This window comes from Cicer arietinum, chromosome 6, assembly GCF_000331145.2.
Source record: "Cicer arietinum cultivar CDC Frontier isolate Library 1 chromosome 6, Cicar.CDCFrontier_v2.0, whole genome shotgun sequence".
Taxonomy (NCBI): Eukaryota; Viridiplantae; Streptophyta; class Magnoliopsida; order Fabales; family Fabaceae; genus Cicer; species Cicer arietinum.
Genome location: NC_021165.2, coordinates 10,140,819 through 10,165,641, shown reverse-complemented (window position 1 = coordinate 10,165,641; position 24,823 = coordinate 10,140,819). Strand labels below are relative to the sequence as shown.

The window sequence follows — 24,823 nt, the reverse complement described above, 5'->3', positions numbered from 1 at the left end:
TTTAGCGTTATTCTATTTTGTCTTACTTTTTTTGTCGTTAATCCATTTGAACTGAAATTATGGTATATTTTAAAAAACGTAAAATGAATGTAATTGCGGTAAGCATCTAATATGATTTGTCTTGTTGTTAATATTTCCAATTGTTTTAAGGAGAAAGTATTAAGAGAAAAAACAAAGAGGAGACGGTGGAGTGAAGTTTTGGTTATCATCGACTGACACTGAACTACGGTAGTTGGAAATTCATATTCAAACCAATTCATTCATCAATTAAATAACAAGCTGCAACAATTCAATTCCATAGAAGAAAGGTTCAACCAACAAATATGTTATCCAATTCCAAAGCAGGAATAACAAGAACGCTATTCGCATGGATTTGTGTCTGTGTTTTCGTATCATCAGTTACAGAGGGAGCACAATGGTTCAAACCCTTCAACGTCACCTATGATCACAGAGCTCTCATCCTTGACGGCAACCGTCGTATCCTCATCTCCGCCGGCATTCACTATCCACGCGCCACTCCCGAGGTCTCCAATTCTTTCCTCAATTTCAACTCATTATTATATCATTCCTTCATTAAATTGCAAACGGATTAGTATTTTATTTATTTTTTATTTTTTGCATGCAAGTAGGAATACAAATTGACATTTAAATAGAAACTTAGAGAGTAGGTAATTAAATGGTAGGTTTATGAAATGAATATTATCAAATTTGTGATGTTAACTTTCTGGAATTCAAATTTACTTTCTTATCTGATGTATTTGATGTACTTTTAGATGTGGCCTGATCTGATTGCAAAGAGCAAGGAAGGTGGGGCAGATGTAATTGAAACTTATGTTTTTTGGAATGGGCATGAGCCTGCTAGAGGACAGGTGAAAATTTATATTTGCTCCTTGCTACCTTAATGGGTAGCCTTCTTTTCTTGCTTCAACTGAATGTTTGATATTTTATTTATTATTACTAAAATATTATTTTATTTGTTTGTTTAATATGCTTGAAATGTGCAGTATAATTTTGAAGGGAGATACGATCTTGTGAAGTTTGCAAAGCTAGTTGCATCCAATGGACTCTATTTCTTTCTCCGAATAGGTCCCTATGCCTGTGCTGAGTGGAACTTTGGGTCTCTGCCTTTACTCATTATTATCTTACAATTTCTTGTTGATTAAGTTTGACATTTCCAATCCTTCAAAAAAAAGTTTTACATTTTCGTTCAGAAAAACAACTCGAAGAGTAGGCCTTGTATTCTTCCGTGGCAATCTGAACATACTAATTATATAAAGATAAGTAATTAATCACACTTCTAAAAGGGAAAAAGCCTTATTTGTGTTCCAAGCGTCATAAGGACTAATGTGTCTGTATCTGTAGTAGACGCGACGCGGGATCTCTAAAGTTTTTATGCTATTTTGTCGTTTTTTTTAATGTTTATGTCTAACTGAAAGTCATCATGTAATGTTTTGAGTGTGAGTAGTAGTTTACCTTTTGCATAGACAGGACTTCTGACTCATTTATTTATTTATTTATTTATTGTTTTTGTTGATTAATGTATGTCAAATAGAAAGGTAGTCAACTTTTTGGTTTTAGACTATATATTATTGATGAAAAAACGCGTTAAAATACACAGATATAATTCCACCATTGAATCAGGACAATGAATTGTACATTAACTCTTGTGGAGTCGTCTCACCTTGTTTAACCTTTATAGTTGTGATTTCAACTGCAACTTTCTAATGGTCTGTCATAATTATTTTAATTGTGAGAGTCAATTTTAAGTTTATTCTTCATATAGAAAAGGATTAAGTGGTTGTACTCTGAAAGAAAGTTTTTTTTTTTTATTTTTAAAAGAAAGTTAAAATAAATAAAAATCTAAAATCAAGTAGTTCCTGCTTTGTACAAAAGAAATAAGTACAAACTTGTACAAACCTGTTAATGATATTCGCATTTTGATGAAACCATAAATTACAAACCATTGAATGTGAATGTGGCCGCTACTTGTAGTTTTAGATCTATCTTATTTCTCTCTATTTGAAAAAATATGCATAGGAGTGTCTGTTTTGGCATCCTGCTGCACTTTTAGTTTCATATGTTCCTTTTGTTTGGTTGTATTTTAGTTGTTTAGTTTTTTCAGCTCTTAAGGTTATCTTATCCTCACCTGTGGTTTGCTTATTTCTCTCTAGTAATGCATATTTGCTATAAAAGGTAGATATATATTTCTAAAAAAATTCATTGGTTTGTGAGCTATGTTTGCAGTGGTTTCCCTGTGTGGTTGCGTGATATCCCTGGTATTGAATTTCGAACAAACAATGAACCTTTCAAGGTAGAATGCTTTGTTGGTTGGCATTGGTTTTATTTATTTATTTATTTATTTGTTTATTAACAGAAATATAGAATTTATTTCTGTTCTTCTTAAAATAAATACTCAGTGGATACTGCTTTTTAATTGGACTTGGAAAGCATTGCCTTAACATGGTTTCGATCAACTTTTTTTTTTCAAAACCTAGGAGGAGATGAAGCGGTTTGTCTCAAAGGTGGTGAATCTTATGAGAGAGGAATTGCTGTTTTCTTGGCAAGGTGGACCTATAATTTTGTTACAGGTTAGAAGAGAGTATGGAGTTCGAGCTTTACGTGGATTATTTATATTTTTTAATAATTTGAAGTATATCTTAGTCTTATTGGGGTAACCAGGATAGACAGTAAAAGTTCAAACTGTCTCTAGATTATTGTTTAGCTTATTGCACCTGTGCTTCTTTACTTAGGTAAGTCTTATTTTTGTCGGAGTGACCTACTAAATGTCACAATTTCTGGACTTTCTCTTCTAACTTGTTACTGTGTTTCGGATGGCCACCTAAGTAGGTGATAGTCATATAATGTGTAACATTTTGATTGGTTAGCAAAGGTGGGTACGTTCCTTCGTAATTGATATATTAATTGATATTGTGTGTTAGGTTTTGATTGTTGATTCTTGTTATATGCTTGACTCTGTATTCTGATTATAGAACAAGCACTTAGTTTTCCAGCTTATAGGCGCTTAGAACCTAACTATTTACATTAGGTAATTGTTGATTATGCTTTATTCTGTTGTCATGGAATTAGACATGCAAGTGTTAACTTGATGCTTCCCTTGGTAGAATGCAGTGTTTAACATGGTGTCTGACTGAATTTTATCAGATTGAGAATGAATATGGGAACATTGAGAGCAACTATGGCAATGGAGGAAAAGAGTATGTTAAATGGGCGGCTAGCATGGCTCTGAGCCTTGGTGCTGGTGTTCCGTGGGTCATGTGCAGGCAACCTGATGCTCCATATGATATTGTAAATTATATCCTGTTCCACTATTGAAAATAATTTTGATTTACCTCCAGTTTTCAAAATAAAAATAAATATTATCAGGTTTCTCTCATTGATTGTGAAAAATAACAAAAAGAGACACGCAGTTAAAAAATTTCTGGTCTTGAATAACAATAACTAATGATTAAATTGGTTAATTAAATCGATATTATTATTCATAGATTGTATTGTGTTGTCCACAGATTGATACATGCAATGCATACTACTGTGATGGATTTAAACCAAACTCTCCTAACAAACCAACTTTTTGGACAGAGAACTGGGATGGATGGTATGAACAAATACATCGTTCAAGGGAATTATCTTTTAATGTGAGGGACGGTTGTCATGGCTGTAGTGGCTGCTGTTGCAGACTGAACTAGTTTACTGGCCAGCGATAGTCACTATTATCTCTTTCTTGAAACCATAGCTTTAACCATGCCTATTGGATCTTTACGGAATTGAACTTTGACTATGCTTTCTTTGCCGTAGTAGCTGCTTCGTGATCTGACACTGTAGTATTTTATGGGGCTAGTTACTTTTACATATATGAATGGGTTTGGGTAACCCGATTCCCGTCGCATGTGGGGATGGAGACTTAAGTTTCACACCCGTTAAGAATCGAGGGCGGGTGCGGGTTTTCCTTGACTAGTCGTGTGCGGGTTTTCCCCGACTAATTGGGTGCGGGGGTGGGGGAGAGAAAACCCGCCCGTGCCCGTTGCCATGCCTAGTTACTCTATGCCATTGCCTACTTTGCTCATATGTGATGCAGATGTCAGTAATTTAGAGAATTATTATGGCATCAGGAAGGTATTTACTTGTAGGTGCACTAAAAGTAAAAGACTATACTCTAGAGGGTGTATGATTATATAGTGAATGGAGGTAATATACACGTTTAAGAATCAATGTTATATAAACATTTCATAAATCTTTCAGGTTAGTCTATATATATTTGTTCCGCGCTTGTTTGTGTCTGTTGAGCTGTTGATAAGTAATAGAAGGTAAAAGAAGTATTGGGCTCAGAACTTATTTGGTATATGGGTGCTGTGATGAAAAATTTCATTGCTTCCCCATTGATTTTTGAAGGTATACACAGTGGGGTGAGAGGTTGCCTCATAGACCTGTTGAAGACCTTGCATTTGCAGTTGCACGATTTTTCCAGCGTGGAGGAAGCCTTCAAAATTATTATATGGTATAATAGTTGATTAAATTTTGATTTTTGCTGGTTACACCACATATTTTCCTGGTTACACCCCTCACATATCCATTTTAATATTCTATAATTTGGGTCTTGTGGATATGAGTTATCTGTGGCCTGCATCTTGACAGTCCTTTTTATGTTACAGTATTTTGGTGGAACAAATTTTGGCCGCACTGCAGGGGGACCCTTGCAAATTACAAGTTATGATTATGATGCTCCAATTGATGAGTATGGTATGTAGAAGAGACTTTCTGTGGTTGAGATGATAGCTAATTTTAGGATTATATAACTGTTGACATGGTTGATGGCAATCAAATGATTAACCTTGTTTTTCTAGGTCTGCTGAGTGAGCCAAAATGGGGTCACTTGAAAGATTTACATGCTGCTTTAAAGCTTTGTGAGCCTGCTCTAGTAGCCGCTGATTCACCAACATATATAAAACTGGGTCCAAAGCAGGAGGTTTGAGCCAAGCCTGAAATATTATTATTTAATAAGGAAATAGGGCTAGGGAAATGTCATGTAGGATAGTATACCGTGTGGAAGTTACAGGGGATTTAGATAAAGTGGGAAGAGACTTTGAATTATAACTATAATACGATTGATGATTATTATTTGGTACAAGACTTCAAACTCTAATAAAGTAGAAAACCAAATCATGATGTTTACAAAGAAACATGGAAACTAATCTCAAGAGATAATAGGATAGTGGAAGATACTATAAGATGAAATCAAGATATTGTAAGATATTTTTATGTCTTCTAACAAATTACAATTCCAGCACTAAGAAAATTAAAATCTGTTCCAAAAACTGAAAATAGGAAAAAACAGCTGCAAAAAAAAAAAAAGGAAATAACGAAAATCATGTAGTAATACAACAGTAGCCAACCCCACCTAGTGGGGTAAGGTTTGTTTACTGTTTGGAAAATTAAATGGGTTTTTTTGCTGAATAACTTTTGTTCATCAATTTCAGGCACATGTATACCAAGCAGATGTCCACCCTGAAGGATTGAACTTGTCTCTGTCTCAAATCTCTAGCAAATGCTCAGCGTTCCTTGCCAACATTGATGAACATAAAGCAGCAACTGTGACCTTTCATGGTCAAACATACATTATACCACCATGGTCTGTGAGCATATTGCCAGATTGCAGGAATACGGCTTTCAATACTGCCAAGGTTAGTTCATGCAGGGGGTATTTTTGGGGCTTCAGGAAGTTTGTATGACATCATTTTAGTCTCACTTGTACATTTATGCTTAGTAATCTATCTATCCATTTATATTTATGTCTCACTGTGGTGTGGGTGACCAAAGTCGATATTATGAATATTTTCCAATATCCACCCTTCATTGAAAGTCTGTATGGTTCTACTTCGGGAATCGTCTTAATATTACTGCACAATAGAATTTTTATATGAACTAGAATATCAACTCCTTGATTATATAATTATTCTTGTATTTTTTTCTTCTAAAAAACAAGTTGCTAGATTTGCATAATAGTTAATTATTATTGTAATGGTTTCAAAATTGAAATACTTCCCGAAAGTTTCTTTTAATAATATTTTTAGAAGAAATTTTACAAAAGGAAGAAAAAGATTATAGAGAAGGGAGGATAACGAATCCTTGCAAAGAAAAGAACAAAATAGCAGAGGAAAAAAGAGAAAATAAATGGAGCAGAACTGGCATTAAAAAATCCCACGTGCTTTGCCTCCAAATAGAAGCGAAGTGCCAATCTTAGCCCAAACCAACTGTTTACCAGAGAACTCTCATAAAAAATTTGAGGGTTAAGTTCCAAACGAATGTACCAAGAGTAGTATAGATTGCCCCTTGCTACAGAAGTTTAGCTGATTTACTTTACCAAAGCCATGAAAGTCAATCATCAAAAATAGACTCACGGACCTAGGGTACGCCCAACATTTAACAAAATACCAAATTAGGAAATCCCTAGACTAGTGAGGCTGCAGCAGAATAATGGGAGTGCAAGTGAGGAATTAATAATGAGCAAGTACCATACTTTTACACATACCACGGGAAAGAACCTTATAAAGCCTATCAACCTAGAACATGTAACACCCAGAAGTTTTGGGGAATGATGACAGAGTTGGATGACTTGATGCACTTACACAGCTCAATGTGAGAAAATCCATCATCATTCTTTTTATATTCTTGCTTCTTAGCATTTCCAATAAAAAATGTAAAGAATGTTTCAAATAGTCTTTTGGAAGGTTATGGAACTTCTTATGGTACACTTTTCAGCTAGAAAATGTTTATTTTTCCTCTTATGTTAAAATTTAATTTTTCTTCTGATTCTTTTTGGTGGAATTATTTACAAATTTATATTAGCTGATGCTTTATTGGCACCTCCTTGATGAATTTTAGAGTGGTATGGCAGTGCTTTTGATGTAATGAATTACGATTTTACCTTGTTGAAAATATGATTAGGATCTTTGTAAGTGATTTTACCGTTTATCGTTTTGGCGTATCGTATCATGTAATGTAAATAGAAGTAAAATATCATGTATTTATCTATTTATTGCATTAGGCCTATATACACAAACTTCATTGAGCGGGTGGCCCAATAACATATCTAGGATCTGCACTGTTACCATCTTAGAGTTTAAGCTTAGGCCTAATTCAAGCCCAAAAGTTAGCTCATGGGGTGAGAGCACATACATCAGCAATTTGGGATCTGCACTGTAACCAAAAATTGGCCATATCACTTGTCAAAGTGGGATCTCCAGCAATTTTATCTTGGGGTTGTCTAAAACTTTATTCTTAAATTTGCATAGGTTGGAGCACAAACTTCAGTCAAACTGGTAGGGTCCTATTTGCCACTTGCATCTAATGTTTTGCCAGCTCAGCAATTGTTACACAGCAATGGCATTTCCGATATATCAAAGTCTTGGATGACTACAAAAGAGCCAATCAGTATATGGAGTAACAGCAGTTTCACAGCAGAAAGTATATGGGAGCACTTAAATGTAACAAAAGATCAATCTGACTATCTTTGGTACTCAACCAGGTAATTATGCACTCCTGAATACTCTGTTGTGGGTATCATTTTCTTTACAAAACTTATTATACAGTTTGTTTTACTTTTAGTTTCTGACATATGCGAATACTTGCTTTGCTTGTTATCGTTAACTCTTGTTTCAAGAATCGATTTTTTAAAGCTTAAGCTTTTAGGTGAAAAGTAACGTAGACTTGAAGTGCAGACAATACACAGGCCCACACAACCTCCTGCTTAAATTCAACTTTTTTATTAGGATGGTGGCAACAAAGTTTACACTTTTAACAGCTTGGTCATAGAAGCTTTGTTATCATATCAACAGCCAACTTTCCTAAATAAGATAAAGCTTGGTGAAGGCTTGTGAATGATTTTATATCTAACAAGAGGAAAATAATACAAGAAAGAATATGGTGAACCACGGTCCATCATTGCAAAATTAAAAATAAATTATTCGAGATGCGTAAAAAGATGCCAAAACTGAAGAGCTCTCTAATACTCCCTTTGTATATCTGCCAAAGGAGTTTCCTGGAAGAAACCATGTGCTGAATTCCATAAAGTGGCAGTCGATTATTTTTTTCCTCAAGAGTTTGGTCAAATTATAATTCAATCGTTTTTTGATCCCATTAATTTGTATACAAAATGCAGAATATATGTTTCAGATGGTGATATCTTGTTTTGGAAGGAAAATGCTGTTGATCCAAAACTAACTATAGACAGTGTCCGTGATGTGCTGCTTGTATTTGTCAATGGCCAACTTATAGGTAATTAAATTTTATGGTACTTAACATATTCTTTATATAAAGATGAGTATTTTTTTTATTCCTTAAATTAATGTTAAGTTTTATTCTGAATAATGCACTTTATTGTGTAGTTTCCCTTGCAAAACTTTTTATAGAATCTAGAGGAGAAAAAATAAGAGAAGATTTTCTTCAGGTAAAATATGAGATTATATCTGATATTGATTGATTCATATACGGAATAAATAAACTGTATAATTCATATTGAGAGAAAAGTAGCAGAACTATAACTAACAACTACTAACCAACTACTCTGCTAATAACTGATTGTCAGTTATGTCTGTAGTCTGGTAAATTAACTGACTAGAAACTAAAATGTCCTGGAACACTTCTAGCTTTTCATAATATTATACACTGTCATCCCCCGGAAAACCCAATGTAGTTGAGTAGTGTGAGCATGTAAGTTTCTTGATGGAAAGAATCGGGTGACGGGTGTGCGGGAGTGGATGGCGGCGGGGCTGTGCCGATCTGACACCAAATCTCCTAAAAATCAGCTATCTTTATAAATAAAAATCAAATATCCTACCATATCTCAACAGTTCTTTCATCTATCTTATCATTCCCCACCTAGTGGGAAAAAGTTCAGCTGTTCTCTGTTAAAAGGCAACAACTACTTACATTTTAAATGCATTTCTTTTTTCTACCTCTCGCTAGTTGTTTTTGAGATAGATATTACTTAAATTTTTTATGCATTTTCCTCCTCGTCTCGCAGCTTGTGTTTTAGAAAACTTCTACTTACATTTTTATATGCATCTCTCATTTATAAGCAAAAAGGTATTTGAAAATTTGATGTATTTGTTATAAATTTTAGACCAGATACATCAATTTTTCAAATACTGTTTTGCTTATATTTCATTTTGTAGGGGACTAATCATTATTTCTTTTTTACTATTTATTCATGTAATTCCATTTCTTTCCAAGTGAAGGTAATGTTGTTGGCCATTGGGTCAAGGTGGTCCAGACTCTTCAATTTCAGCCAGGCTACAATGATTTAACTCTGTTATCTCAAACAGTGGGCTTGCAGGTGAAATATCTACCCTTTTTTAACCTCTGTGTGTAAGTTTGCAGTGTAGGTATTAACTGAATATGGTGTGAGATTTCGTAATTTATATTTTATACACTTGCATTTATATAACTTTACATGAAATGCTTTTTTTCAATCCAACCATTAGTTTTCATGTTTACTTAGATTGATGGAGTGCAAATTAATTCATGAGTAGTAAAAAAACAGAAAACTATGAACATGTTATCCATATTGGGATCTTTTAATTCGACACTGGAATTTCTTTTGAAAAAATTCCGTATAAAAAATGTGTTTAATGACGTGAGAATGATTTTTTTGTTTACTAGGTGAGAATGATTTTTTTGTTACCATTGTTATTTAGATTTGGAGATATACATGTTAGCTTAGTTGTCTATTAACAGATTATCCAATAATGAATGGGTGAGTTAGGATTGACCAATGTGTACACATAAATATGCATATTCCACCTGTATGCCTTTTGCCTGCTTTCTCTATTTTCTTCAACTTACGCTCATATCAAACGACTGAGGTGTAAAGTTTACTCACTTTACATATATTCCGCACTATTTGAAACAATTTTACAGAATTACGGTGCCTTCCTTGAGAAAGATGGAGCGGGAATAAGAGGTACTATCAAGATCACTGGATTTGAAAATGGGCACGTAGATCTTTCAAAATCATTGTGGACCTACCAGGTATGTATGCAGTGTTTGAGATCCATAATGATCCAAAAGAACTGTGTGAAATATAACTGGTTTCTAGAGAAAAATACTATCAGATGTAGTGCCCTGAAGCTGTACACCTTAAGTAGATCTGTACAGTTAGTATATCACAGTAAGCATGCAATCCCACACATATTATCGAATAAAAAAGAACTATTGATGTAAACAAGGATTGCAATAGGAGGGAGAGAATGCTGGAAATATCGGTAATAACTGTTCAATTTTGATCCATTTAGGAAGCCATAGGTCAGATGTACTGGTTTAACATTAGTATAAGTTGGAGTAAGTTAATATTTTCTTGCATATAGATAGATGACTTTTGATTTTGAACCTTGCTCTCTGGTTATGTATTATAAGGTCCAATTGACTGTTTGTGATTTTGTATGTCTCGTCTTTAAGAATTTCCACTGTCATGGTAATATAAGGACATGCATTAGAATTTTTGAATTGTTTTAGTTTCTTGGAAGTATTTGTTTAACTTTAATTTAGTCAATTTATTTTTGTTTTCGCTCCAAAAGAAACTTAAAATGCTGCTTTAGTGCTGTGTTTTCTTGTTATACATTGGTTTCATTATCTTTGTTCCAAGTTAACTTTCTTGTTTCTATAATTTTCATCCTCATGCTATCAAATTCTGTACTCTCGGGATTTTTCATTTTACATCATTCTGAGGTCAGTAATTTTAAAATCCTAACTCCAGCATATTCATTTTTATCCTAGGTTGGGCTTCAAGGTGAATTTTTAAAATATTACAATGAAGAGAATGAAAATGCAGAATGGGTAGAATTGACTCCTGATGCCATTCCATCCACGTTTACATGGTACAAGGTAATTTTAAGCTGTTAAGTGGTGTATATCTATCTATCTATCAATACGGTGATATGCTAAACAACAATAGGATCTATAAAGCACGGGATACTTCATCACCACTAATGTAAAATACGTAGGACACATATACCAATTATATATGCTAGTGTTTCACCTTCACCCATCCACCTACAACCAAAACCTAAAAAATGAGTTAATCTAATTTAAGGTCTTTGACCCCCATTGATTACCACAAAAGATGAAGATGTGTGTATGAAAAAAGATGTGCATATGCGACAATTTTACAAATGTGTGATGTTGTTTACTCCCTCCTCCGGTTTACATAAGAGACAAATGAGATAAAAATGGGTCAACAAAATCTGACGTATTTTGTTAATTGGGCTGATATGAACTAAATACATCAGCTTTTGTTGACTCATATTTATCCCATTTGTCTTTTATAAAATGGACCAGAGGAATGAGTAATAAATTAATTTCAAAAAGCCTATTTTTCCAAATTTTTTAGGAAAAGATTAAAAAGGCGTCCATTATTATTGTAGATGTGTCTTAATTAGTTGTGTAGAAGAAGAGTGTCCATGCTGTTTCAAAGCAAAGAAAAAACAAGTTTTTTGGGACACTTATCAAAGTAAGTTAGCATACACGTGTCGTACAGTTGTCGGGCACGAAGACGCGCCTAATCCTAGGAATATCCGTGCTTCATAGATTACAGTAGCCAAGTTATAACCAAGTTGTATTATGTCCAACAATACAAAACTGTGGAGGGTGACTGAATCTAAAATATCACGATATCATCACTTAATTGTATGAAGGTTCAATTTAGCCCAATGATCATTTTTTCCTAAATCAAAATTTTCTTCAACAATAACCTAATAATAACCGTCTATTTATTCAAGCAGACATATTTTGATGCCCCCGGTGGTATAGATCCAGTTGCACTTGACTTTGAAAGCATGGGGAAAGGTCAAGCTTGGGTGAATGGTCACCATATCGGAAGATACTGGACTCGGGTTTCCCCAAAAAGTGGATGCGAACAAGTCTGTGATTATCGCGGGGCTTACAATTCCGACAAGTGCACAACTAATTGTGGAAAACCAACTCAAACCTTGTAAGTAGTTATAAAAGTAGCAAAAAAATATTGGGTTCATTTGAATGCAAAAACTTTGCGGGCAAAAGGCAACATTTATTCCCTCTCATTTACATTTTACATTACACCTTTAGATCCAAAGTTGTGCTGGAATGCTGAATAATCTAAATTATCTTAACCAATACTCCTAATACTCTCACTAATTGCTAAATTAGTTAAATAATGAGTGTTGTTTATGTTCCCATGATATAAATATATCAACTTTAACACTTCCATTATAAGTATTAGGAAGATTATTTGGATGACTTTTTTAGGAAGATATAGCATTACTTTTTTGTACTAGCATGCAGAAATAAATTCTAAGGCTACTTTTCTTAAATTTGAGTCATTGGTAAATCTCCAGGTACCATGTGCCGCGATCATGGTTGAAAGCATCCAACAATTTCCTTGTTCTTTTGGAAGAAACTGGAGGAAATCCATTCGGGATTTCTGTCAAGTTACATTCATCCAGTATAGTTTGTGCTCAAGTGTCACAATCCTACTATCCACCTTTGCAGAAGTTGGTGAATGCAGATCTCATTGGTCAACAACAAGTTTCTTCAAATGATATGATACCTGAAATGCAATTACGCTGTCGAGATGGTCACATAATTTCCTCCATATCATTTGCTAGCTTTGGAACTCCGGGTGGTAGTTGTCATAGTTTTTCTAGAGGGAACTGTCATGCACCTAATTCATCGTCTATAGTTTCCAAGGTAATACTCTGCATCATACTCCTTTTTACGCAAGTTTATTTTGCTAAAGAAAGTTGTCATAGCTGCAAGAAAGCAAAAGCTCCAAAGTTTTGGCATTATGGACTTGAATCAGATGATACTGATGAAAACGTTTCTTAACTATTTTTGGTTTTCAACCCCTCTAAATATACTTTTTACGTTTTGAAGGCTTGCCTAGGGAAAAGAAGCTGCTCTATTAAAATCTCAAGTGCTGTATTTGGAGGTGACCCCTGCCAGGGTGTTGTGAAAACTTTGTCTGTGGAAGCAAGATGCACATCACCATCCATTAGTGGTTCCTTCCAACTTTGAGGCTGTAAATGAGTTTGGTATGAACTTTGGTTTTGGTCCAAAGTTCGGTATAAACTATGTACATACACAAATAAACCGAGTCATGTACTAATATGAAATGTCCCTTGTTTGTGTCCACTGATTGATTGTATAAATATCATAAACTTTATTGAAAAGTCTCATGGTATTCAATCATGATTTTTAAGTAATATACATCGGTAATGTGATATTCAATTTGTGCAGTCAGAATTTTGTATACAAATCTAGTGCTATACAATTAATATGGATGTCGTTTTGTATTTATTAAAAAATATTTAATTTAAATATTACATTAACTCTTAGCAATTCTTATGATAAAGATAATTTCAAATATTATATTTTTAATGACGAAGTTAAAAATTCTTAATAACTGTCTCCAGCAAACGTGAAAAAATTATCAGACAAATAATTTCTAGGAACATTTTTCTAGGAAACGTGAAGAGTAACAACAGCACTTCTAGAAAATAATTTCTAGGAACATTTTTTTGCAAGGCAAGCCAAACAATTCTCGACAAAAACAATTGACCAGAAAATAGTACCCAAAATCAATTTATACATCGCCGGACAAATACTTGATTGATACAAGGAGGGAATCCAATGAGCAGATCAATGACAATATTTGGCTCTCTAAAATCACTACTTTCTTCACTTAGATGAAGAGTTTCATACCCATGAAGACACTAAGGAAGGGCATATGTATTTCACTTCAAACGTCTGATCTTCTTTGTAGCATTAATAATCTTCTGACCTATCTCCGGGTGATTGAACTTCAACAATTTATCAAGTTTAAGAGAAGCTTCAGAAAAGCAGTGGTCCTCAATACATGATTCCGATTTTAGAGCAAAATGGATCTCATTGACATCCTCATCAAGCTGGAGGCAAAAGAGGTGGCTGAAGACCTATGTCAAGACAAGAAAATAAAACAATAATATTGCAGAATAATAATCAATGTCTAACTACAGTAACCATGACCATACTCACATGCTGTTTAGTGAACAATGCATGGTGTAAAATATTTACATTGTCAGCAGATCAAAATTCAATACTGAATAGATAGTTATATGTTGGATAGCAACATCCAGAGTGTAACATTCTCAATAAACAAGAAAATGCTTCCTCTTCGAAGAAAAAAAACTGAAATGTCATACTAGAAAGAATGAATTAACAGTTTGTTAAAATTTTATACAAGATTATCCGTTAAATAATTTTGTAACACTTTTGCATAATATATACGACTAATGAGTTAGACTTGCTTCAGCCTAACTTTGGGACAAAATTTGTAATTGTTACAAATTAAAATTCCAACCACAAGGATGCATTTGATTTTAGGCCAATCCATGGGCTATGGCAAAATAATAAGTGCCTTCTCACCAAATGGCGATGGGTTTCATTTGAAGCAAATCCTCTCTGCTTATGATATTAAGGCTGCATACATACGACCACCGCCAAATCCCCATCTCGGTTGCTGGACTGCCTTTCTATGGTGGCTTGAATTTAAAAATTATGCGTAATAGAGTAAATAATCTTAATGAAATTGAACTATATGGTAGTATTTTATAAAGATTCTCATATTTTATGCTGTCACTTCCATTCTAAAAGTAATTTTGAAATTGCCAATGTATGCATCAAAGAATAGTTTAGATGAATGAATAAAAAGTCAGTTTAAAATTTCTCAAGAAAAAAGTAGTATAATCTCATTATTTGGTTTTCCAGAGTGAAGCTACTTATCATGAGATACACAGCAGTCTGGCATCATCTCCTCAGAACAAGCATGACCAGGAGACATTCAGAGCTTGCAACTGAAAAATAGAAATATGCAAATGGATCCATGCAGTTGGAGACAAAATTATCCAACTCAGCATTTCTTTTCCTATTTATCTATTTTTTTATAAATGAACATTCTCTGAAAGGAAATAGGATGCTTCTTAAATGATGTAGAATAAGGAATCGTTTATAAAAAAACAATTAAAATAAGGAAACAATAATATAATGTGATGTTTTTTTATCACATTTGCAATAAATCTCTAATCAAAGACCAAGATAGAGAGCCAGAAAACACAAGGGATAGTCCCAAATGAACATTATCACACTAATATTTTGTTTGTACCTTTTTCATTCTCAAGAGAGCCATATCCTTGATGGCTTGGGACCGCGACACCAAATTGACAACAAAGAGACCTTGCTCTGAAAGTTTATCCTTTACAGTCTCAAGAAAAGACTCGTCCAAAAAGTCTGGTGCAGGGCATGCCAGTCCAGAGCTGTCCAAAATATGTAATGGATAAGAAGCATTCTTTAAATCATAGAAACATTATTTATAACCCATTAAAGCATAGCACCCTTTTCTCTTGGCCAGTCCACAATAGCTTAATGTAATGTAAATAAATAAATGCATAGTTCAATTCACCTTGAGTCTGAAGAGTCAACATCAACAATAACTATATCAACTTTTGTAGCTTCTACACCTTCAGCATGAGAAGGAGAAGCAGTTGAACTCTCATTTGAAGGAGAATCGGTATAGCTAGGGTCATTACTTTTACTATGAATCTGAGCTGTTCCAGAACTAGCATTCTCTCGAACAAACTGGATCCCATCAGATATATGCACCTGGATCCGCAAAGTGATGAGAATTAGTAGACAATGTATGAACTCCCCGTCCCAAAACAGATTCATCAAAATCATAAGTTTTATTGTGGCTATCTTAATATTCTGGATACTGGTCTGGTGGTCCAGTCCCAAATAGAACTAGCTTTATATGTCGTTACCACACTTTACAATATTCGTACAATAAATATACCTAAATTGAAATATTTGATTGCAACTGTTAACATTGTTTACTTCATAATTATATATCATAATTGAGTTTGCCTCTAATTCTCAGTTTGACTAAAGGTGGATAAACAGCAACGCTTGTGTTAGATTGAAAATTTTACATGTTATATATACATGAATCTTCCTTAAGAGTAACAAGTCCAAATATAAACCACTTCACTTCAAAGTCGGTTTTAATCAAACCAATTTTTCAAAATCAATTTCAATCAAAATTATGTTTGGCAAACGCTTGCCCAAACATACACTAAATTTCAGGAAACCTTGAGAAGAGAAGGACACAAATATATTAACTACCTTTAAGCGTTTATCATCAACAAAACTGAAGTACTCCCTTGCAATATCAACAATTACAGGGTCTAACTCCACTGCCTGTGGATATAAATTAATGTCAAGCCAAGTGATATCATATAAAATCATTCTAAAAATAACCATTTCAAATTGGGTCTGAACGATAAATTTATCCCCACTCTCAAAACTGAAAAATCATATATTACCTCGATTTCCAAAACTGGAATACACCTGTGAAGAAACATAGGAAGTAAACCTGCTCCAAGTCCTATGATTACAGCTTTTACCTGAGATATTCCACTGGTATGTGTCAGCTTTCAGAGAATGTAAACAATGTCAGAAACAAGATAATTTTGTCTGTACTTGCTATTTCCTATTAAAAACCAACTATAACATTGTACATGTGTAACTTTTTTTATTGTAATAGAAATATTATTAAGAGAAAAGTACAAGAGAAAGAAAAGAAATTCTCATAAAATTGTTTTTGTATTGAGATTGTGAACGTAACACTTGTTGAGTATAACATTATTATTGGAGTGGCCTAATCTATGATGCCACCCAGTGAATGATACACTGGATTGGGAAAAGTATTTACAATAGATGGAGTTACAACAGTACGAACAGAAGGTAAATTGGATTGAGTTGGGCTTGGAGGAAGCTGCAGATGTGAGGACTTGAAGAGTCCATCTTCTTTAAAAAATTATAACAGAATCTAACTGAATGTCAATAGAGGTTTGTGGAAGAGGCAGTGGTGAGTGGTGACTACTGAAGAGGTTTGTCATAATTTTGGTCATCATGCATACAAAGAGGAAAAAAACTGAATGACAGTTACCAACTCTAAGTCTCTAACTGTTCTACTAACTAGACTAGCTTTAACTGAAAAAAACTAATTCTGGAAACTTGGAAACATCTGCCTCAAAAGAGTTCCTCATGAAAATAATGAAAACAAAGAGAAAAATTAATTACAGAAGAAAAAAATGTGGCATACAAAATCTAGATAAACAATCAATCAATAGTGAATAAGTGGATACTCATTAACTTCTTTTGGAACATCCTTGACCATACAAGTGGTAAATGTTGCCTGAACTGGAAATATTTCACCAAAAAGTTCCTTTTTTGTAATTTTCACAAATAAAAGTTAGAAATACTTGCCATTTTCCCACTTGATGCCACATTTTCCATGTAAGAGGATATTAACGAGAATCCTGAAATAATCCCTGTATGATAAGAACTAGCAACATAGCCATGATAGACAGTCAACTGGTTAGATGCTCCTGCAAAATCAACAGAAAATATCAAAATAACAATAGAATGAAGTAGAATGCAGTAAGTGAATATTGTAAACTAAGAAATAGTAAACAATTTTAGTTTCTTTTTTTAATAGCTAATAGATTCATAATGCAGTTAACTGAAAATTCAAAAGATGCTACAGAAAATGCCATTCCGTCAAAATCAATCTTGACACTACGAAAGGGCAAATGGTGAACACAAATTAGCATTGTTTCATGAAACAAATAGAAAATGTATATCAATTTACCGACGGAATGAAAAGTATAGTTTCAATATTGGAGTAAAATGGAATATAAGGATAAAAGTATAGGTACAGCGTTTGGCCTATCATCTACGGCAAATGAAGCACAGGAAAGAAGTATGCACAACTATATCGCTATCATAAAACATTTCCAACGACACTTATTTGATGAGGAAAAATTTTATTAGAGAGAGGTTAAAATACCATGAGACCGTCATTCCTCTTAATCTTATACAACAATATATTAACTATTAGGATTTGACAAGTTGAGCATTTAACATTGAACTGTGAATTCAACAATACCATCAATCTGTCTTTGAGATCCACTTTTCTTAGATTTTGAGGATGAGTTGACTTTCTTTGTTTCTGTCTCACCAACCAACTTTGTAGGTAAAAGTTCGTCTCTTAGCACAGCTTCAGACTGAACCAAATTTGCAGCTCTTTCAAATACTAGGCGTCGAAACATCAACTCTCTAGAAGGAAAGATACAACTGACTTCACTATCAACATTTTCATAAACTACATCTTCAACAATAATTGATCCAGTTAATGAAGATGTGATCTGCAAAACACAGATAATTATTGATGATGTAATGAGAATATGAGGATTATCTAAAATAAAATACGAAATCACACGAATGAGAATCCATATAAAAGTAGAAATCACAAAAGCAAAAGATCGGTGAATAAGTAACTTTTTTTCTTCTACATAATAAGTAGTTTTTATTAAAAAAATAATGCAATAAAGGGATAACATACAATATTACATCAATAAGGCAGGGGGATAAAAAAATGAGAAACAAATTAAAAAACATGGTTTTGAGAACCCTTTCCCTCCTCTAACAATAATGAAGAAACTGTGAAAAAGGCAGTGTGAAAACCAAAGGCTAACACCATAAATAAAAAAGCCTACTAAGGAGATAAGAGTGATATTTGATAGAGTGTAGCATGTGTTTACTGTTAGCCTACTGTTTACATCATCTGATCACTTAGCCATTCAATTGGCATCTTTCCTTACTTTTAGACCTTGCCACAAGTAGTCAAGTACTACTTTTGCATTACTTGTTTCTACATTATTCTCATACATTTTAGAACATTTCTTTGGCACAAAATCAATGTAGGATAAGATTGTGCCTATTTAGTGTATAGAGCTGAGTGCATGTCATCTATCTCGCTAACACAAATGTTGACAGATAGAGCAGCTTTCTGCATCGAATATCTCTTGTTGATTTGTTTTATTCTTCTGTTTAGGAGGATTCCCTATCCTACCTTCTCTTTCTAACTTTTTATCTTCATATTCATGTGAAAGTTGTTCTTATATTAAAGCAAAAATCAATAAAAATCTAAGAAAAGCAAAAAGAAAAACACACATAACAATAACTCCCTAGAAACAAGTAATGTAGAAGTGGGTTACTTTTATACACACGAATCGGATTGTTAGACAATACCCTTGTTTCCCATTTCCCATGCTGTACATCTAAATTACAATCATCAAAGTGCAATCCAACTAAGGAGTTGCGGACAGCCCAAATAAATAAATATATATATATATATATATATATATATATAGATATATATATATAGAGAGAGAGAGAGCGAGTTTACTTGATCAAAATAACAACAAAAGAGATATAGCATATGTATATTGTTATTAACCTGGTGAACAATGTTTCGCTTCTTGATCCCATCACTTGCCATCAAGAAACTGCGCATATATTCAAGAATTTATTTATGAGAAAAGCCACAATTCGTGAAGTGTAAGTGTCACAATAACACGTGGAAAAATGGCTTAGAATATAGTAATAACTGTAACACATAAGAGAACATATTTGAATATTTTAGCATCAATAGATTAACAGAAAGCAATGAATACTTTGATTAAAATTGTTCAAAATGGAGGGAATATCACATAAAAAGCAGCTGGTACAAGATACGAACGGTATTTGAGCTCCATAGAGAGAGAGAGAGCGAGTTTACTTGATCAAAATAACAACAAAAGAGATATAGCATATGTATATTGTTATTAACCTGGTGAACAATGTTTCGCTTCTTGATCCCATCACTTGCCATCAAGAAACTGCGCATATATTCAAGAATTTATTTATGAGAAAAGCCACAATTCGTGAAGTGTAAGTGTCACAATAACACGTGGAAAAATGGCTTAGAATATAGTAATAACTGTAACACATAAGAGAACATATTTGAATATTTTAGCATCAATAGATTAACAGAAAGCAATGAATACTTTGATTAAAATTGTTCAAAATGGAGGGAATATCACATAAAAAGCAGCTGGTACAAGATACGAACGGTATTTGAGCTCCATTCACATTTTCATTAGGTTCCAACTGTTTAACCAAAGGAGACAAATCTTTCTGAAAAGGGATAACAAACACAATTCAGTAATAGTTATCTGATAGAATAGCATGTCCATGGAAGCATAACTTAAGATGATGTTTCTACCTGAATCTCATCCATGCGGGCATTAGTATGGCTGGTGTCCAAGAAAACCTAAAGTTGCAGAGATTTGCTAAAGAACTTCAATTACAAAAGTAACAAAAAAATACCAGAAAATGTTCTTTCATCAAGTTAAACACAGTACCATTATGAGACGAGCTGCTTTGGAGCTTCTGACCACCATCCATTGTCCTTCTTCCGAAAAGAAGAGCCATTCGTGAGCACGAATCTGAGATATAACATTCAGACATGAAATATAAACAGAATACTGCATATTGTTGCTAGTCTTAATCTAAAAATAAAGAGAATAAGACCAAAGAGAAAAAAAAAATCAAGGAAGAACAAAATAAGTGATAGAAAGTTCTTTGATCTGCAAATAAAAAAACTAGTATCCATATGGCCTACTGTCTTTTCAATAACATTAATAATGTGATCCTAGATGCAAGCTTAAATACAACATCCAAGCCTCACCCCATCAAGTGGGGTTTGCCATGCTACTAAGACACACCTTAGGCACAATGAAAACCCCACAGTGATATGTAAATGGATCAGACTGTTCCTCTGCATCAAGAACTACAGCTCTATAAGAGAAAGCAGAGCACCCTTGGCCACCCAAAGTTAGCTGCAATCGCCGGCCTTGGGAAAGATTTTTCAGGTCCTCTTGCAGATCTTCCACGGAGTATAGTGTATCAGAGCTACTGGATAATTTATCACGAATTTGATTCTCATTTTGAAGAGCCTCCCGGAGTCCAAAAGCCTAGGACAAATGAAAAAAAAAACATAAAAAGAAGATAACAAAAGAATATATTATAAATAGAATATATCAACTAAACATCTTATAAAATGTATAAAATATTTTTAAAATTTTATGCATACACTGTAGGGTTAGTTGGCCCTCTAATTGAGAGGCAGCCTAAGGAGTAATCCCTAAATTTATTATGTTTCCTAATCTATTTTCCTGGTTTGATTAGGGCTAGGAGTCTTGTTGTATTAGTAGTACTAATACTATCCATTGCTTAACCTAGTTTCTCCTACTCTATCTAAACCCTACAAAATTTAACAAAATAATTAATCGTGCTCTACAACCATAACATTTACCACCTTAGCTTGTTTATGGGTAGGAATAAATTTCCTAATCCTATACACACACACGCACATACATATATACTACTCTCTTTGAGGGTTCAAAAAAAAAATTCTATGCAGCTAACAAATGTTACATCAATCATCCCAAATACTTCAAGAAAGAACTTATGCACACGACCAACTAAACCAAAAAGCATAATTTGCCCATATATTTTACCTGTTCTGAATTACAATGAAGTGAAGCACTATGTAGTAGAGATGTAATCTGGTGTACTGTAGTAGACAGCTCCTTCTCCACAACCACCATAAATGTTTGAAGGTTAGGTTTACTAGAAGAGTTCAAAGGTATGGCATCAACACTCATTTTCCAGCCAAGTCGAAACTTCGAGAAAAGTATATCTGAAATGCGTGAATTAGTTATCTCCATCCTCTAGCCATGCAAAATCAAGCAGAACAAAAATAAAAAAGGATAAAATGCAAAAAACAAAAGTTCCAGCAAATTGTTAATTACCACCTAATAAAGTTCCCTATCTAAGTTCACTACAATCAATATAAAATGCAATTAACAACAACAAAAAATAGCTTCTGCAATTACATTTTTCAAATGTCTATTCAGTGAGAAGAACAAGAGATAACAGGAGTTTTGTGTTAAAATGTTTACATGGGTTAGCAAGACGAAAAACATAAAATGATTAGAAAAGAATCAATCAACTAAAAACAGAACACCATCACCATCAGCTAGTGTTTTCAATTACATTTTCCACACGACACATATTCATCAACAGATACAAATAAAGTGACTAAAAGAAGAAACTAACCAAGTACATGAGATTCAGCCAAAGTAAGACACACAAACTTTCCCCCAGGCTTTAAAACTCTCTTAACCTGAAACATAAACCAAAGCAATTTAAAAAACATAAAACATTCAAATGCCGCCACAAATCAATATATAGCATAATTTAAATTTAAATAAATAGATATAAACAAAAACCTCGGAGAGATACTGATTTCCCAAATTTGAACCAAGCTCAGGCTCCATTAAAGCGTCCAATCCACCTTTATCAACGACAGCGCTGAAACTCTCATCTTCAAACTACAAAACATCACCATCATTGAAAAGTTGAAAGTAAGAACGATAGAGAATAATAACAAAGGAGAAGGAGGAGGTGGTGGCACAACGAACCTGCATGGCGGTCATGTCCATGACACGCCAGCGCATGAGAGGACGAGGACGGACGTTACGGCGGAGCATATCGGAGATAACGACTTTGGAGAAATCAACGTTGGTGATGGAAGTGTAGCCGGCATCGTAGAGGTGTTCGGAGAGACGGGAGTTGCCGCAACCGGGAACGAGAATGTGAAGAGGCGGAGGGGAAGTTAGGGTTTGGAGGAGGGAGATGAGTGGGTCCCTTAGGTGAGTCCATTCGGCGTACCATTCGAAAGAGTCGTCGCGAATGGTGAAGAATTTGTCCCAGTTATCTTTGCTGGTGAAGTCTCCTAGGGTTTCTAGAAGATCCTGTGAAACTGAACCTTTCTTCTTCGCTTTGCTCTTTGATCCCATTTTCTTATTATTCTTCTTCTTCTTGTCTGAAAGAATGCTACTGTCTGTTGCTGCTACTTGTTCAGCTCTGTGGGAACTGAGGAGGTGCTTTTACAAGTCTTTTGTTTTTCTTTTTGGTAAGTGGGGTTTTACAAATCTTGTGAAATTAAATATTCAACAAAGATTGTAGAGTAGTATACCCTAAGAAAAATACTATTTTACTTTGTGATAATTGTTTTTTTATATTAATGTGGCTCTAATGCCATTTATTAAGCTAAACTATTGTCTCTATATAATTTTTTTTTTATTTCTTACAAATATATAGTACTTTTTACTTTTTGTCACTATTACTGTTTTATTATATTGTATTGAAATTATTCTATATAACTTGTAGAATATTTAGTTTTAATCTCTAATATGAATTACAAAAATATTAAAAAAAAATTAATACCACACTTATATTATAAGAATCAAAACAAAACAAAAATTATGCATGGACTAAAAGATAAATTGTATATTTACAAAAAAAAATAATATTTAAACCAACATTATAGTTAGCTATTTACTTTAATTGAAATAATTCAATACATTTGAAGCATGGAACACATAAATTCAAAGAAAATTTTACCATGTACCTCTAAAAATTAAAATAAAAGACAAAAATACCCCCATAAATGGGCATTGACTTTATGAATTTGGTTTACCGCAAGTGTCCCTAATTTTTAAGGGATAGGTTATTCCTTTCACCTCAATGTTATTCAAATTGATAATTTTGACATTTAATTAAAAAAAATACATTTAAATTGCTCATTTCAAATATGTGAATTGAAGTGGTTTGAAAACGTAGAAGTCCGGAACATATTATTTTTATTTTTTATTTTTTTTACATTGAACTTTGATTTTTATGATTGAGTCACCTGTAGAACCATTCTCGTTTGATTTTTTGAAAAGAATTTATGCTATGTTTGCCATAGTGCCATAAACACTACCCAAAAAACTGGATTTGTATAGTGTTAAAACGTTATTTTGCACTTCAATCAATTGAAGTTGCCTCGTCTTAAAATGATAAATTAATGAAGTAGATGGAATAATAATTAAAATTAGACTCTGACGCGCGTTGTGGGTAGATGATATATAATTTTATACGTATATATATAAATTTTGCATTAAAGTATATAATTATTTTTTACTATAAAAATAGATAAAATAAATATATAAAAATTTTGTATAGCTAACGATACAATTAATTGTAACCTTAAAAATTTAGGAGAATGTTCAAATTTTAAATATGTCAATGCAAAATAAAAATGATTTTTTTATAAACATCATTTATTTATTTACACATTTTAAATTTAGTTTACTTGCACTATTGTTGCTCCTCAATAATTTTAGTTGAAGAATTAATCATAATTGTTTTTGTTGAAGAATCTTTAAACATTTGTAACTAATAATGTTATTTCATTTCTTAGTGTGATACAGTCAAATGTATTTTAAACTTGAAATTAGATAGTCGATATCAAATAACATTTAAAATATATATATATAAAAGTGTAAAACCACGTCGTGATTAACTGACATATGAACTCTATTGACACTTCCATTTACCTATAAATATTTAAACACCCTAAAAAAATTATTAATAAAAATGAAAAGACCGATAATAAAAAAAATAGAGGGAGAAAATAACTAAAATCATCTAAGATTGAATAATCTATTTATATATATTGTTAAAATGAGATTATTTTTAAATAATAAAAGATTGAATCATTATAATAATATTTTTAAAAATATAATTAATTAAATTATAAGTTTTTATTTGCGAACATATGTTAGCATTAACCCATCAAAAAAGTAAATTTGATTATATATTTTATTTAAATTATCAATATGGAAATATGTTACAGTATATATTACTTTTTATGAGAACACAACAATGTTAATTTATTTAATCGAGAGTTTTGTTATTCATTGTGATCCAACTTGGTTCGAAAAATTAATCTTTGCAATTGTGC

The 24,823-nt window shown here is 33.1% G+C and overlaps 2 protein-coding genes across 4 annotated transcripts; one reads left to right on the top strand and one right to left on the bottom strand.

Moving 5' to 3' along the window:
* Positions 1–17: 17 nt before the first annotated feature.
* Positions 18–13,275, top strand: LOC101488777 (beta-galactosidase 9). 2 transcript variants are annotated; one of them, XM_004504297.4, is made up of 19 exons: positions 25–524; positions 774–869; positions 1,005–1,117; positions 2,245–2,311; positions 2,496–2,588; positions 3,163–3,306; positions 3,525–3,613; positions 4,408–4,513; positions 4,668–4,755; positions 4,860–4,981; positions 5,493–5,696; positions 7,308–7,540; positions 8,174–8,289; positions 9,252–9,349; positions 9,934–10,044; positions 10,789–10,896; positions 11,793–12,001; positions 12,384–12,735; positions 12,922–13,275. In XM_004504297.4, exons 1-19 carry the CDS (start codon positions 324–326, stop codon positions 13,060–13,062), a joined length of 2,691 nt encoding a protein of 896 aa, XP_004504354.1. In that variant the 5' UTR covers positions 25–323; the 3' UTR covers positions 13,063–13,275. The 2 variants fall into 2 exon arrangements, with proteins under 2 accessions (XP_073226145.1, XP_004504354.1); XM_073370044.1 differs by lacking the exons at positions 11,793–12,001; positions 12,922–13,275 and having other exon boundaries at positions 18–524; positions 12,384–12,729.
* A 248-nt stretch (positions 13,276–13,523) lies between these two features.
* On the bottom strand, positions 13,524–22,962 carry LOC101515783 (uncharacterized). 2 transcript variants are annotated; one of them, XM_004504295.4, is made up of 16 exons: positions 22,455–22,962; positions 22,263–22,364; positions 22,090–22,156; positions 21,489–21,670; positions 20,694–20,942; positions 20,331–20,414; positions 20,192–20,239; positions 20,039–20,103; positions 19,757–19,805; positions 18,032–18,290; positions 17,350–17,471; positions 16,404–16,484; positions 16,204–16,278; positions 15,485–15,684; positions 15,188–15,338; positions 13,524–13,979 (listed from the first exon to the last, which is right to left on the bottom strand). In XM_004504295.4, exons 1-16 carry the CDS (start codon positions 22,830–22,832, stop codon positions 13,782–13,784), a joined length of 2,310 nt encoding a protein of 769 aa, XP_004504352.1. In that variant the 5' UTR covers positions 22,833–22,962; the 3' UTR covers positions 13,524–13,781. The 2 variants fall into 2 exon arrangements, with proteins under 2 accessions (XP_004504352.1, XP_027191645.1); XM_027335844.2 differs by lacking the exon at positions 19,757–19,805 and adding an exon at positions 19,385–19,433.
* Positions 22,963–24,823: the final 1,861 nt, after the last annotated feature.